Below are 13,236 nucleotides of genomic sequence, written 5' to 3'. Positions count from 1 at the left end.
TATGATTGCTACCAAAACAGACTGTCCTCTTGTCTCCATCCATTCCTTTGTTCATTCCATCTCCCTTGCCTAGAATGAATCCCCCCCTGCCCACCTCCATCTGGTGATGTTCTTTCTGCCTTTCCTTTGAAGCCCCGCTCAGGTACCATTGTCCCTGACCCTCTCCTTACCTGTTCTCCTCAATGTGAAGTGATCTCTTCCCTCCTGAGATCCCTCCTAACACTTCCTGTGGGCCTTTTCTTTACACTTTACTCATCCCCCCCCCTTTTTTTTTTTTGCCTTTTGGAGGGCAATTGGCGTTAAGTAACTTGCCTAAGGTTACACGGCTAGTGTTTTTGTGTGGGTGTTAAGTGTCTGAGGCCGGAGGCCAGCGCTTTACTCACTGCGCCACCTAGCTGCCCCTACTCATCCCCTTCTAACAGTTATTCTTCTAAGTGTCTCCCTCTCCCTGCCCCTCCCTCCCCAATGAGATATTAAGCTTTTTGAGAGAAGGGTCTGTGTTTTATTTATCTCTGTATCCCCAACACCAAGCATAGGGCATTCTATTTGTTGATAATAAATGTTTGCTGGATTACTGAATGAACGAATATGTTCCTTTAGAACCCAGAGTAGCCTTTATTGTACCCAGTCCTACAGATTTAGACAGAAATGATCTAATAGTTCATTTGGATTCTATGGCTTTATCTTTTTCCTCTAGAAACCACAGTGGTGTTTGCCAAGGAGCAGCAGACACAGAACAAGGTGGAGGCCGTGGCTGGTGGCAGTGCCACCCTGAGCTGTGAGCTGGCCCAGGCCCAGACAGAGGTGACCTGGTACAAGGATGGGAAGAAGCTGAGCCCCAGCCAGAAGGTGCATGTGGAGGCCAAGGGCAAGGGCCGGCAGCTGGTGGTGCAGCAGGCAGGGAAGGCCGATGCTGGGGAGTACACCTGTGAGGCTGGGGGCCAGAAGGTCACTTTCCGTCTGGATGTCAAAGGTTAGTCACTGCAGGGTCACTTCTTGGTTGTTTAACTCTGGCTGGAGAGGAATCTTGATGCACCTCTGAGCTTTCCTTTGTGACAACCAGTATATCATATGTGTTTACCCTGGGTTAACAGGCAGAGATGAGAAATGGACTTCAGAAATATGCTGGGGGAAGAATAGCTCAGGATTGTGATTAAAAGGATAAAAAGGAACTGAGTGAGTGAATTCTCAGCTCAGCAAGCTTCATTAACAGCTACTCTGTCTATCCTGGTAAATGGGGTAATTGGGGGACTAAATAAGGACAAAAGAGACAGATTCTCTTGTCTGTTGGCCCTACCATTTAGCAATAATTGCTCTCTAAGTGGGTGATGTAATGTTAAGTCAATAACCACACAAGGAAGATGAAGTTTGCATAAAACTTTTGTATCTGAAGTCTCATTTATTGGAATGAAATTTGGGGAGGGGGTGTGGTAGCTGGCTTTTGGTTTCATAATTAGATACTGGAACAGGACAGTGGGTTCCAGGGCACTTAAGGGAGAGTCCTAACCTTCATGGTGTGTGAGAGGTGGGGTTGGGGTGGGGAAGGTCTTCTGATTTGAAGCTTGGTACTATAAGAGGGGAGGAAAGAGGAGAGAGAGAATGAGAGAGATAAGGGGAGGAGAGGAAAGGAGGAGAGACCTATAGATACAGACAGAGAATATATAGAGGTATAGCTGGAATCTATGACCATTCATTAGATGTGACTGAGATAAATTAGACGGTGGTAGAGTTTACCTTCAATTATCCTTGCTATGGAAGGGGAGCTAGGTGGCACAGTGGATAGAGGGCTGGGCCTAGAATCAGAAAGACTGATCTTCCTGAGTTCAAATCTGGCCTCAGACACTTCCTAGCTGTGTGACCCTGGGCAAGTCACTTGACCCTGTTTGCCTCAGTTTCCTCATCTGTAAAATGAGCTGGAGAAGAAAATGGCTAACTTGTATCACATGTGCCAGATGATAATGATAGTTATAATCTCTTATAATACTATTACAATCTATGTAGGCAGGGTGGTATAATGTATGGAGAGACAGCTTCAAATCAGGAAGACCTGGGAGGAGGAACATGAGGTGCTCTTTGAGGAGGATGGACGGATCAAGTGAGAATATCTGAAGCTAGGGACATGTCTAAAGGCAGGAGGAAAGCACCTTGTGGACAGGGAGGGGTTGAAGGTAAGAGAGTGAGAGTGACAGCGGGGCAGTGTGCAGGAGAAGAAGGGACTGAGTGGCATCGCTTTAGAATGCAGAGGGGCTGGCTTTGGCAAGGAGGACTCTTCATGTGAGACGGGGTGAAGGAAGAGAGAGTAGCACCCAAGGAGGAAGGGAGAAGAGGGACCTCTCACCTGTCTGAGGGATGGAGCTGATCTCATTTCTCAACAACCTAAAGAGAAAATGCCCAGCAGATGAGCTGAAGGTCAGCCAGCGTGTCCAGTTCTCAGCCTCCCCAGATATGTTTTCTGTTATCTATGCTTCAGGGGAATCACCTCTCCTTTGCAGCCTTTGTAGAACTTCCCTGATTCTGAAGGGTCTCTGTGCCCCTCCCGCTGGCTGTTAGGAAATCCCCCCCCCCCAGGGGTCTCTTGTCCCTTTTTCTTATTCTCTGAATATCTATTTAGAGTATCTAAGAGACCTGAGCTGGTGTCTTGCCCTTCAACAGCAAATTACTCCCCTCTAGACTTTGGTTTTGGTAAGGTGACTCAGGGCCCTGAGTAGAGTGTCTTTGATTCTGTGTTTGTGATTTTCTCAGAGCCCCCAGTGGTGTTTGCCAAGGAGCAGCAGACACAGAACAAGGTGGAGGCCGTGGCCGGTAGCAGCGCCACCCTGAGCTGCGAGCTGGCCCAGGCCCAGACAGAGGTGACCTGGTACAAGGATGGGAAGAAGCTGAGCCCCAGCCAGAAGGTGCATGTGGAAGCCAAGGGCAAGGGCCGGCAGCTGGTAGTGCAGCAGGCAGGGAAGGCAGATGCTGGGGAGTACACCTGTGAGGCTGGGGGCCAGAAGGTTACCTTCCATCTGGATGTCAAAGGTCAGTCCTTGGGTAGTGGACTTGGCCCACTGTATTTCAGGGTGAGAAGCAGGGTATCACTCCTCGCCTGGAAAGGGCAGCAAATGCTTCATGTGGTCTGATGTCATTATTTCTGGGCCGTCTCTTGGGCACTAATGATCATCTCCCTTCTTCCCTCTTCCCCTTCTCTTCCCTCCATCTCCATCCCCCTGAAGCCACAAGAGTACTTGGCATTCATGGACTTGGGCAAATCAATACCCTCTGTACCCCTAGAGGTAGCTAGGTGATGCAGTGGGTAGAACACTGGACCTGAAGTCAGGGAGACTTTATATCAAATCCAGCCTCAAACACTGATGAGCTGTGTGACCCTGGACAAGTCACTTAACTGTTATCTGCCTCACTTTCCTCAACTGTAAAATGAGGATAATAATAGCCCCTATCTCCCAGGGTGTAGATTCCCATTCCCATTACACAGGGTTGTGGTGAGGATCGAATGAAGCAGTATTTGTGAAGTGCTTGGCACAGTGTGTGGAACATAGTAGGTGCTCAATAAATGCTTATTTTCTTCCTTCCTGTTTTCTGAATTGAAGCATATAAGGAATGAAGCATCAGGGGCAAGATCCCAGGAGCTTAACTCTAACCATGCCATAGGAAGGAAGCATTTGGGTAGGGGCCCAGTGCCCAGCCTCCAGCTTGGTTAAGCCTTCTCATCCATGCATATATAGGGGAGAGGGCACTGGGGCCATACCTGTTACACTGGGTGTGGCCAGCTCACAACACACAGGATCAAAGCTGAACGTTCCATGTCAGGTATGATGAAGGAGGCCTTGGCTGCCGAGAGGATCGGCAGAGGCTCCTTAGAGGAGATGATCTTATAAGGATAGGGAGGAATTTCACCTTCCAGGCTGTATCAGCAATGCCATATTCACAATGCCTATAGAGATTACAAATATGCTGATATAATTATCCATCACAAAATACGTCAGGTTTGCCATATGGGGAAATAAACTAGAAAATTTATTAAGATACCAAAAGACTGAGTCCCAAAACCAGAAAGTGAAAGCCATCAGAGTAGTTATGATATTGGCACAGGTAGATAAAGTAGAAAGCACCCACATTTTCAAGCCTTTAAAACAGAACAGGCTACCTCAGGCAAAGGTCCTCCTCTCCCCACTCACAGCAACCACCCAGCGTCCTGGAAGAGTGCTCCCAGCAGCTCTGGCCCCTGGCAGTGTTCAGCAGGAGTCCCAACTCAAAAAAAAAAAAAAAAAGGCAACTGCCACCAACTGCCAACCACAGGACCGTTAGCTCGGCTTTTTTTTTTTTTCTTGCTCTGCTATGTCAGCACGTCCATGGGGCATGGGAGATCTTTAAATCCCATAACCCTTACACAGGCAGAGGCAGGAGCCCAGGATCCATTTGGGTGGCATGGGATATGTGGAGATATGAGAAAAGACTGGAAAAGGAGGGCAGCACCAGCTTGTGGAGGGCTTTCAATGCCAGGCAAAGGAGATTGCAGCACCTCACACTGACCACATCTCTGCTCCTGCAGTCACCATCCTCATTATTCCTAGCTTGAATGAGCTCAGACTAGATCATTATTGCCTTGTCTTACAATAGCCTGAATCTCTCTGGCTCCAGTCTCTCTCCACATCCTCCAAATAGATGCCAAAGTGATTTTTCCCCAAGCATAGATCAATAAATTTCACTGATTTCCTATTGCTTCCAGGATCACATATAACGAGCTTCATTTGACATTTAAAGGTCTTCCCAACCTGGCCCCTTCCTACCTTTACAATAACACACTCCCCTGCATGTATATTCTGTGGTCCAGTCACACAGGTCTTCTTGCTGTTCCTCAAACCCAAGATTTCATCTCCCATCTCCATGCCTTTGCACTGTTTGTGCCCCATGCCTGGAATGCTTTCCGCCCCATGCTTGGAATGTTTTTCCTCCCAGCCTCCGACTGTTAGAGACTCTTGCTTCTTTTAAGACTCAGCTCAAGTGTCACATTTTAGGAGTCATTTCCTGGTCCTTCCAGCTACTAGGGCCCTGTTTCCCTACCCTACACACTTTTATCTCCTGTATTTATCTGGTCTGTTATGATTTTAACATCTTGTCCTTCCTCCTCTCCTTTCTCCCCATTAGAATGTTAGTTCCTCGAGGGGAGACACAATTCTGAATTTTCTTTGAACCCCAGTGTTTAGAGCAGTGCTTGGCACACTCAATAAATAAATTCTTGTTGAGTGATCCATTGATTTATCTAACACTTTCAGGCTTCTAGAATATTTTGTCGGATAACTCATTTGATCTTGACTCCCGCCCTGCGAGGTATGGAAATCCCCATTTTATAGATGAGGAAACTGAGGCTCTGTGAGATTCAGATCTCCTCCCACTTCCCCAGCCTTTCTGAATGACAAGAAACTTGCACCTCGAGAGACACGTCCTCCAGAGGTTGTAATACAAGCAAGAGCAAGACATGCAAAAGAATGGTTTAACAGGCCTGAGAGACTGCAGAAGCGAGGGTCTCCCCTAGCAGGAGGAATAAAATAGACTTGGCTTTGCATCGTCTCAAATCCATTTTACCTGACCCAGCTCTACTGGTAGAGAGGGAAATAACCTTGTCTCGAGGCTGTTGTCTCTTACCCCATGTGTTCCTCTCCTCCCAGAGCCCCCAGTGGTGTTTACCAAGGAGCAGCAGACACAGAACAAGGTGGAGGCCGTGGCTGGTGGCAGCGCCACCCTGAGCTGCGAGCTGGCCCAGGCCCAGACAGAGGTGACTTGGTACAAGGATGGGAAGAAGCTAAGCCCCAGCCAGAAGGTGCATGTGGAGGCCAAGGGCAAGGGCCGGCTGCTGGTGGTGCAGCAGGCAGGGAAGGCCGATGCTGGGGAGTACACCTGTGAGGCCGGGGGCCAGAAGGTCACCTTCCGTCTGGATGTCAAAGGTCAGTCGCCTTGATTCTATGGAATCACAATTCCTTCTGATTTGAGTGTTTATAGATAGATTTGTGTGTATGTTACCAATAGCCTGGAAACTCTGACCTTCTGAGGCAATTTAGTGCTTTACAAAGACAGTGAAAATGCTAGAATTTAAGATATAGAACTATTTTTTTTTTTGGCTTTTTGGAGGGCAGTTGGGGTTAAGTGACTTGCCCAAGGTCACACAGCAAGTAAGTGTTAAGTATCTGAGGCTGGATTTGAACTCAGGTCCTTCTGACTTCAGGGCTGGTGCTCTATTCACTGTGCCACCTAGCTGCCCTGAACTATTCTTTTTTCACTTAATTTTTTTTTAATATTTCATTTTCAGTTGCAAATTCTCTCCCTCTCTACACTCCCTCCTCCACCTATTGAAAAAGCAAGAAATCCTGTATCCATTATACATATGAAGTCATGCAAAGCTTATTTCCTTATTAGTCATGTTGTAAAAAAAAAAAGCAAGAAAAATAAAGTAAAAAAATATGCTTCAGTCTGTACTCAGGGTTCCTCAGTTCTCTCTCTGGGGGTGGAAAGGATTTTTTCTGAGGCCTTTGGAATTGTCATGGATCATTGTATTAATCAGAGTAGCTAAGTCTTTTATATTTGATTATTGTTAAGTTGTGTGAGTATTCTTGAGAAGTTTGCAGGGAGTTCAGCTAGGGAACATCTCATTTCTGATGCCAGCTTTCCATCCCTGATATTCATTCTCAGCATTCCTACATGTATATTTTTAAATTTAATTTAATAAAGTTACATTTTAAGGAATTTTAGCTTTTATTTATCATTTTCCCCCAAGCATATATACACACACATATGTGTGAGAACACACAATACACATACATATATGTGCATATATGCACACACACATGCACACATACACACACACACATATATATATATATATATATATATATATAGTTGTTTGTTTGTTTTTTTTGACAAATCAGGGAAAACTAGACATTGACCAGAGTTTGGCCACATAGTCAGAAATTGTAGGTGGTCAGGTCTTATGCTGTTTAATGAATTGAGTTTAAAAAAACTTGCTGGGTGTCTTGGTAGTGTGGTGCTGGGCGGCTGGGTGGTGCAGTGAATAGAGCACCAGCCTTGGAGTCAGGAGGACCTGAGTTCAAATTCAGCCTCAGACACTTAACACTTACTAGCTGTGTGACCTTGGGTGAGTCACTTAACCCCCTTGCCCCTCCAAAAAAAAGGCAAAAAAATTGGCAAATATTTCAGGTGGGTCACACCTTCGGGTTAGCCACATCATTCCTAGCTTGCAGGTTGCTGTTTGCATGGACACCTGGTGTCTAAATGACAGAGAAATTGATACAAACATTTAAAGCTCACATTCTGAAACTGGATTGAAGTGAGATTTGGAAGTCAAAGTGCTATCGCTCTCCTCAGTTAGTATGAATAATGGAGTTCCCCATATACAGTGTCCCAAAAGTCTTGGTGCAGTTTTAAGCTATTAAAGGTTACGTAAAGTAGCTTTAATAGTAAATAATAAAATAGCTTTAATAGCTTAAAACTGCACTAAGACTTTGGGGACAGTCTATACAGTTTAAGTAGATGAGAATGACGGGATTCCAGTGCTGCACAGTTAGGAGGGAACTCAATGGTCAGCTAAAAAAAAAAAAAGAATCCCTATGTCAATTTACTTTACCCAGTGAGGATCCAGACTTTTCTTTAAGATTGCCCATGAAGATGAACCCATTACCCCCTCAGAACCAACCCGTTTCACCTTTGGATAGTTCTGGGAGTTTTTCTCAACATCAAATCTCAATCCACCTGCCTAAAAACCTCTGCCCGTTATTCTTAGCTCTGTCATCCGGGGCAAAAAAGACCAAGACGGACAAGGTGAGATTTCAGTACCTCACGGCTCTAACCTGTGGAGTGGGCTCTTCCAAATTATAGCTCCTTTAATTCTTGTAGACGCCTGAATTCCCCAGAATTCCTCCCCCCTTCTTTTGTCCACTTATTGCCAACAACTTGTCAGGCCTGGCGAGGGTTTCATGCTTCAAAGTAGTGTCTTCTAACACGTGGTTCATAGACATTTTGAGAGCTACTTTGACTCAGGCCTTCAATTTCTAGAAAATGAATTAATTCTTTGATCCTGTGATCCTGTGTTCATCCCTCTGTATGTCTATTCATCTCCCAGAGCCCCCAGTGGTGTTTGCCAAAGAGCAGCAGACACAGAACAAGGTGGAGGCCATGGCCGGTGGCAGCGCCACCCTGAGCTGTGAGCTGGCCCAGGCCCAGACAGAGGTGACCTGGTACAAGGATGGGAAGAAGCTGAGCCCCAGCCAGAAGGTGCATGTGGAGGCCAAGGGCAAGGGCCGGCAGCTGGTGGTGCAGCAGGCAGGGAAGGCTGATGCTGGGGAGTACACCTGTGAGGCCGGGGGCCAGAAGGTCACCTTCCATCTGGATGTCAAAGGTCAGCTTCTCCAGGGGTTCATGAAGCATTCTAATTTCATAGGGGGTGTTATATATATAGTCTAGATACCCTTTCGGTTCTGACTATTATTTGAATTTCTTTTCATAAACTTGTTTCTAAAGTCCTGCCTGGCTCTTAGAATCTCTCTCTGTTCCCCTGACATGTACATTCTTTAACTTTTAAAAAGAGTTTTGTTGATTTTATTTTTTTAATTTAATTTTTATTTTACTTGCCAAAAAAGAAAGCCTGTGCGCGTGTACACACACACATATAGCAGAACACAAAAAGAGAACTATATATGAAATAGAATCTGTTTCATTCCACGTTTTAAAAAGATATATAATTGTATTATTTTTTAAACTAATTTTTTTAATCAACTAAAAATCTATTTTCCTTCCTTCCCCCTTAGGCTTTCCCCCTTCTACCCCTTCTTGATCCATATTGAAAAAAAAAAAAAGAATAACAAAATCTTTGTAACAAATATGCATAATCAAGTGAAACAAGTTTCTACTTTGGCCACGCCCAAAAGGTCGTCTCATTCACCGCCCCGAGTCCATCCCCTCTCTGACAGGAGCTAAGTAACACACTTCATCGACTAGCCTCTGGAATCATGTGGTCAGAGGGCTTGCTTGTCTTTCAAAGCAACATGTATCTTCTTCCTTTTTTGCTGCTTAGGGCTTTTTATAACTATGGCCGTGCAGGAAAGGATTATATATGGTGTCCTGGGGCTGTACCTTATAGCATGTGGCTGCCCAATACTAGTCAAATGCCTCTATCTCCAAGACTTCTCTAGTCTTTACCATCATATATGATGGAGATAGAGAGCCTGCCCATGGTAGTGGAGAGAATGCTAAGAGACAGCCGGACGTGGTGGACCGATTTCCCAGATTGGAGGACCTGGGTCCAAATCGTGCCTCTGGCATTTAATAGTTGTGTGAACATGGGCGAGCTAAATCAAGCTCCTACTATGTGTCAGGAACTGTGCTAAAAGCTGAGGATGCCAGGAAAAAAAAGGCAAAACAGAGTCCCTGATCTCAGGGAGCTCACTATCTAATCGGGGAGACAACGTGCAGTTGCCTGTGGACGGACAAGATTCAGACAGGTTAAATTGGAGATCAGTGGAGGGAAGGCACTAGCCTGTTCTTAAGGGGGTTGGGCAGAAGGTGGGATTTTAGCTGGGATTTGAGGGAAGCCTGGGAAGAAGGTAGAGGTGAGGAGTGGGAGGGTTTCAGGCATAGGGGAGAGCAGAGAAAACGGCCCAAGTCAGGAGCATCCTGTGTGCGGAGCAGCAAGGAGGCCAGTGTGGAGGAGTAGTGGAGCAGTAGGGCATAAGAAGACTGGAAAGGTAGAAAGTTAACTTGACCTCATAAGCCTCAGTTCCCTTATCTGTAAAATGAAGGAAAGAACTTGACTCCTAAGGTCCTTCCCAGTTTGTGGGCCTGGAAGAATGGACCTGAAGTCAGGGAATGCTTGGGTTCATAGTCTGACTTCTACATTTACTAGCTGTGTGACCTTGGGCCAGTCAATCCGCCTCCGTGAGCCTTGGTTTACTCATTTGTAAAATGAGTCTAAAAACACATACACCTACATCCCGACACAGGGTAGTTGTTAGGAAAGCACTTTGCAACGTACTCATGGCCTTGCATAAATGACAAATGTGACTTCTGAAGTATACCGGCTATTTCACCAAAAGCCAGGCACTTCACCTCACTATTTCAAATGAAACCGGGAAGCATCTTACTTGGGGCAGGTCCCTTCTGAGTAACCCTAGCAACCATAGCAAGCGTCTGTCCTCACACGCTGTACCACTAGGTGGCAGTGTTTGATAGGATTTTAGACCTTCAGTGCCTACAGGTGCTCAGTTTTCTTGTCCAGAACAATGCTTATCTGTGTCCTTATATAGAGTCTCCACAGAGAAGCCCACTCAGTGCACTGGGGTCTTTTCCCTGGTTATTTCAATACCTTAAGGGTACCAGTATACAAGGGGGTGTGGAATGTATTCACTCACCTGTTAAAGTTTAATTTTTCTTATTCATGCTTTGTAATTTATACCATCTGACAGTTCCTGAGATTTTAGTGTTCACAATGAAAATTTCAGTGGCACTGCCCATCTCTTGTCTAGCGTTCTTCCTACGTAATCAGTTCAACTTCTTTCCTGTTCATAGACCTGGGTTCAAATCGTACTTCAGGCAGACACCAGTTATATGATCCTGGATAAGCAACTCAACCTCTCTCTGACTCGGTTTCCTCATCTCAGAAATGAGCATAATAATAGCACCCATCTCAGATTTCATGAGAGGCTTACACGAGACTATGTATGTACAAATCTAGCAAGCAGAGTGCTACATCGATGAGTTATCATGATTACTTATTATTATTCACACATCTTCAATGATCTCAAAGTTCTTCTCTGGGTATCGACCCCCTATAACCCTCTGCTGACCATTTACTTAGGTCAGTTGCTGGATTATAGACATTGTCACAAACCCATATTGAAGCCATACTTTCTGACTTGATCAGATATTCTAGGGTTTGCCCCACTGGCAGAACCTTTGAGAACCCAGAATCCTCCACAGCACATTGAGGCACCAGAATATTTGAATGGAGAACAAATAAATCATAAGTATTATTTACTACAGCTAGAAAATTCCTTAGCTTTGAAGTTTTAATTTCTATAAAAACAACCAATGCTTTACCATATTTAGTCTGAAGATACTGAGTAGGAGGGATGGTCATGTTTTGTGAATCTAGTTCTTCCTCTGTTCTGCTCAGGCCTAAAGGACCAGAGGGAAGCCTTCCTTTTTCTTTTCTTTTTTTTTTGAGGGGGCAAGACAAGACAATTGGGGTTAAGTGACTTGCCCAAGGTCACACAGCTAGTAAGTGTTATGTGTCTGAGGCCAGATTTGAACTTGGTCCTCCTGATTCCAGGGCCGGTGCTCTATTTACTGCACCACCTTGCCACACCAGCCTTCCTTTTTCTTAGCTGTTATCTCTGATGCTTCATGTTCCTCTCCTCTCAGAGCTCCCAGTGGTGTTTGCCAAAGAGCAGAAGACACAGAACAAGGTGGAGGCCGTGGCCGGTAGCAGCGCCACCCTGAGCTGTGAGCTGGCCCAGGCCCAGACAGAGGTGACCTGGTACAAGGATGGGAAGAAGCTGAGCCCCAGCCAGAAGGTGCATGTGGAGGCCAAGGGCAAGGGCCGGCAGCTGGTGGTGCAGCAGGCAGGGAAGGCCGATGCTGGGGAGTACACCTGTGAGGCTGGTGGCCAGAAGGTCACCTTCCGTCTGGATGTAAAAGGTCAGTTCCCTCTCACCTTGGGAGATGGTCTTCAGAAATTGATGCGGCCCCCTGGGCCACTCTAGGCATCACTCTGGGCATCACTCTATGCCCAGTCTCCTGGTGATGAACCCCTCTGAATTTTGCTAGGCTGGTCCCCAGCAATTGCTATGACATGCAAAACTGTTCAAGTTTGCTTATAATAATAATACTATATAGTGCATCAGGGTTTGTAGAGCAGATTCCTTATGGGAACCATGTGAGGCAGGTAATGTAAATATAAATTATGAAAGAGAAAACAGACTTTAAGATATGCCTGTATCACCCAGCAGAGGTGAGACTCAGACCTGGGCTTTCCAGTTCCAAATCTTGTGCTCTCCTCTCCACCATGATAGCATCGTTCCAGAACTATCTTTGCAAATCCAAGGCTATCTCCGTGCTGTAGTGAGGTGTCAGAGGGAGCCTATGGTATTGACTTTGAGGAATTTTTAACTCAGAGACAAATCTGCAAATATTAATCCAAATAAGGAAATTATTCTATAGCTCTTGCATCAGAGGCTTTGTGTTGACCTAAAGGGCCTCGGTACACTTTTGGGGATTTCTTATTTATCCATATAGAGAAAGCATGTCTACAGAAGGGAGACAGGGAAGGCTAAGGTTTGTGCAAAGGAAGAGACTCACACCTCTCACAGTGTGCACATATGCGTTGTGCTAGGAGAGCAGTGGAGGCTAAAACTTCCAGGGAGGGGAACTGCAGTGACATTCCTGTAGCAGGAAAGGTACCTTTCCCAGAGTACCCAAGCTCACTGAGATAGAGTCAACTCCCCAAAAGGGGAGAAGCCTCCATGATCACAGCTAACACTTACAGAACAACTACCAGGGCCAGGCCTGAGCATGTTACACTTCTTTTCTCATCTGATCCTCTGTGGCAGCAAGCACCCCAAGCATCCTTGGGGTTTGCTGCCAATACAGGTTCTTGGATCTGCTTTGATAAAGGAAAGCAACTCAAAATGGATTAACAAACTTACTTTAATCAGTCAAACATGTATCGTTTACCTCGTTCAGGGGAAAAAGGTCAGCACCCCGAACTTCAGAGTATACAGGCAGAATTATCAAGACAGAATCAGATCAAGTAGACAGATTTCAAACTGTCCAACCATTACATCCATACCCAATCAACATCTGGGTTTCAACATCTGGGTTTCAAAGCCGGGGGGCTCTGGACAATGGCTTCCCAGAATCCAGATCAAATCACAGTATACTTCTCAAAGTGAGCCCCAAAACAAAGCCTCACATCAGGGCTTATATAGCCTTCTCCTGGCTCAGAGAATGTAACAACCTTATTGACTCACTGGCCAATCAAGAAGTATCTACTGAAAAACAAGCCTCCCACCCCAGGCTCCAGGTGCACTTTAGCCTAGGGGCAGGGAAGATCTTCAAATTTACATTTCCATTACATCCTCACAACAGCCCTGGGAGATAGGTGCTAGTATTATCCTTGTTTTACAGATGAGGAAACTGAGTCAAACAGAGGTTGTGTCTTGCCCGGGGTCA

At 45.7% G+C, this 13,236-nt stretch overlaps 1 protein-coding gene across 1 annotated transcript in view; it reads left to right on the top strand.

Moving 5' to 3' along the window:
• OBSCN (obscurin, cytoskeletal calmodulin and titin-interacting RhoGEF) overlaps positions 1–13,236 on the top strand; it is a 319,253-nt gene that overhangs the window by 64,273 nt on the left and 241,744 nt on the right. Inside the window, exons 17-21 of the mRNA XM_069095842.1 lie at positions 698–973; positions 2,743–3,018; positions 5,667–5,942; positions 8,132–8,407; positions 11,428–11,703. Coding sequence (XP_068951943.1) covers positions 698–973; positions 2,743–3,018; positions 5,667–5,942; positions 8,132–8,407; positions 11,428–11,703 — 1,380 coding nt within the window. The remainder of the gene's footprint in view (positions 1–697; positions 974–2,742; positions 3,019–5,666; positions 5,943–8,131; positions 8,408–11,427; positions 11,704–13,236) is intronic.

The sequence above is a fragment of the Petaurus breviceps genome, unplaced genomic scaffold (assembly GCF_028583685.1).
Source record: "Petaurus breviceps papuanus isolate PSGF00001 unplaced genomic scaffold, PetGlider_PUasm1.0 227, whole genome shotgun sequence".
Classification (NCBI taxonomy): domain Eukaryota; kingdom Metazoa; phylum Chordata; class Mammalia; order Diprotodontia; family Petauridae; genus Petaurus; species Petaurus breviceps.
Note: the sequence above shows the minus strand (reverse complement) of the source record. Positions and strands in the feature narration are given on the sequence as shown.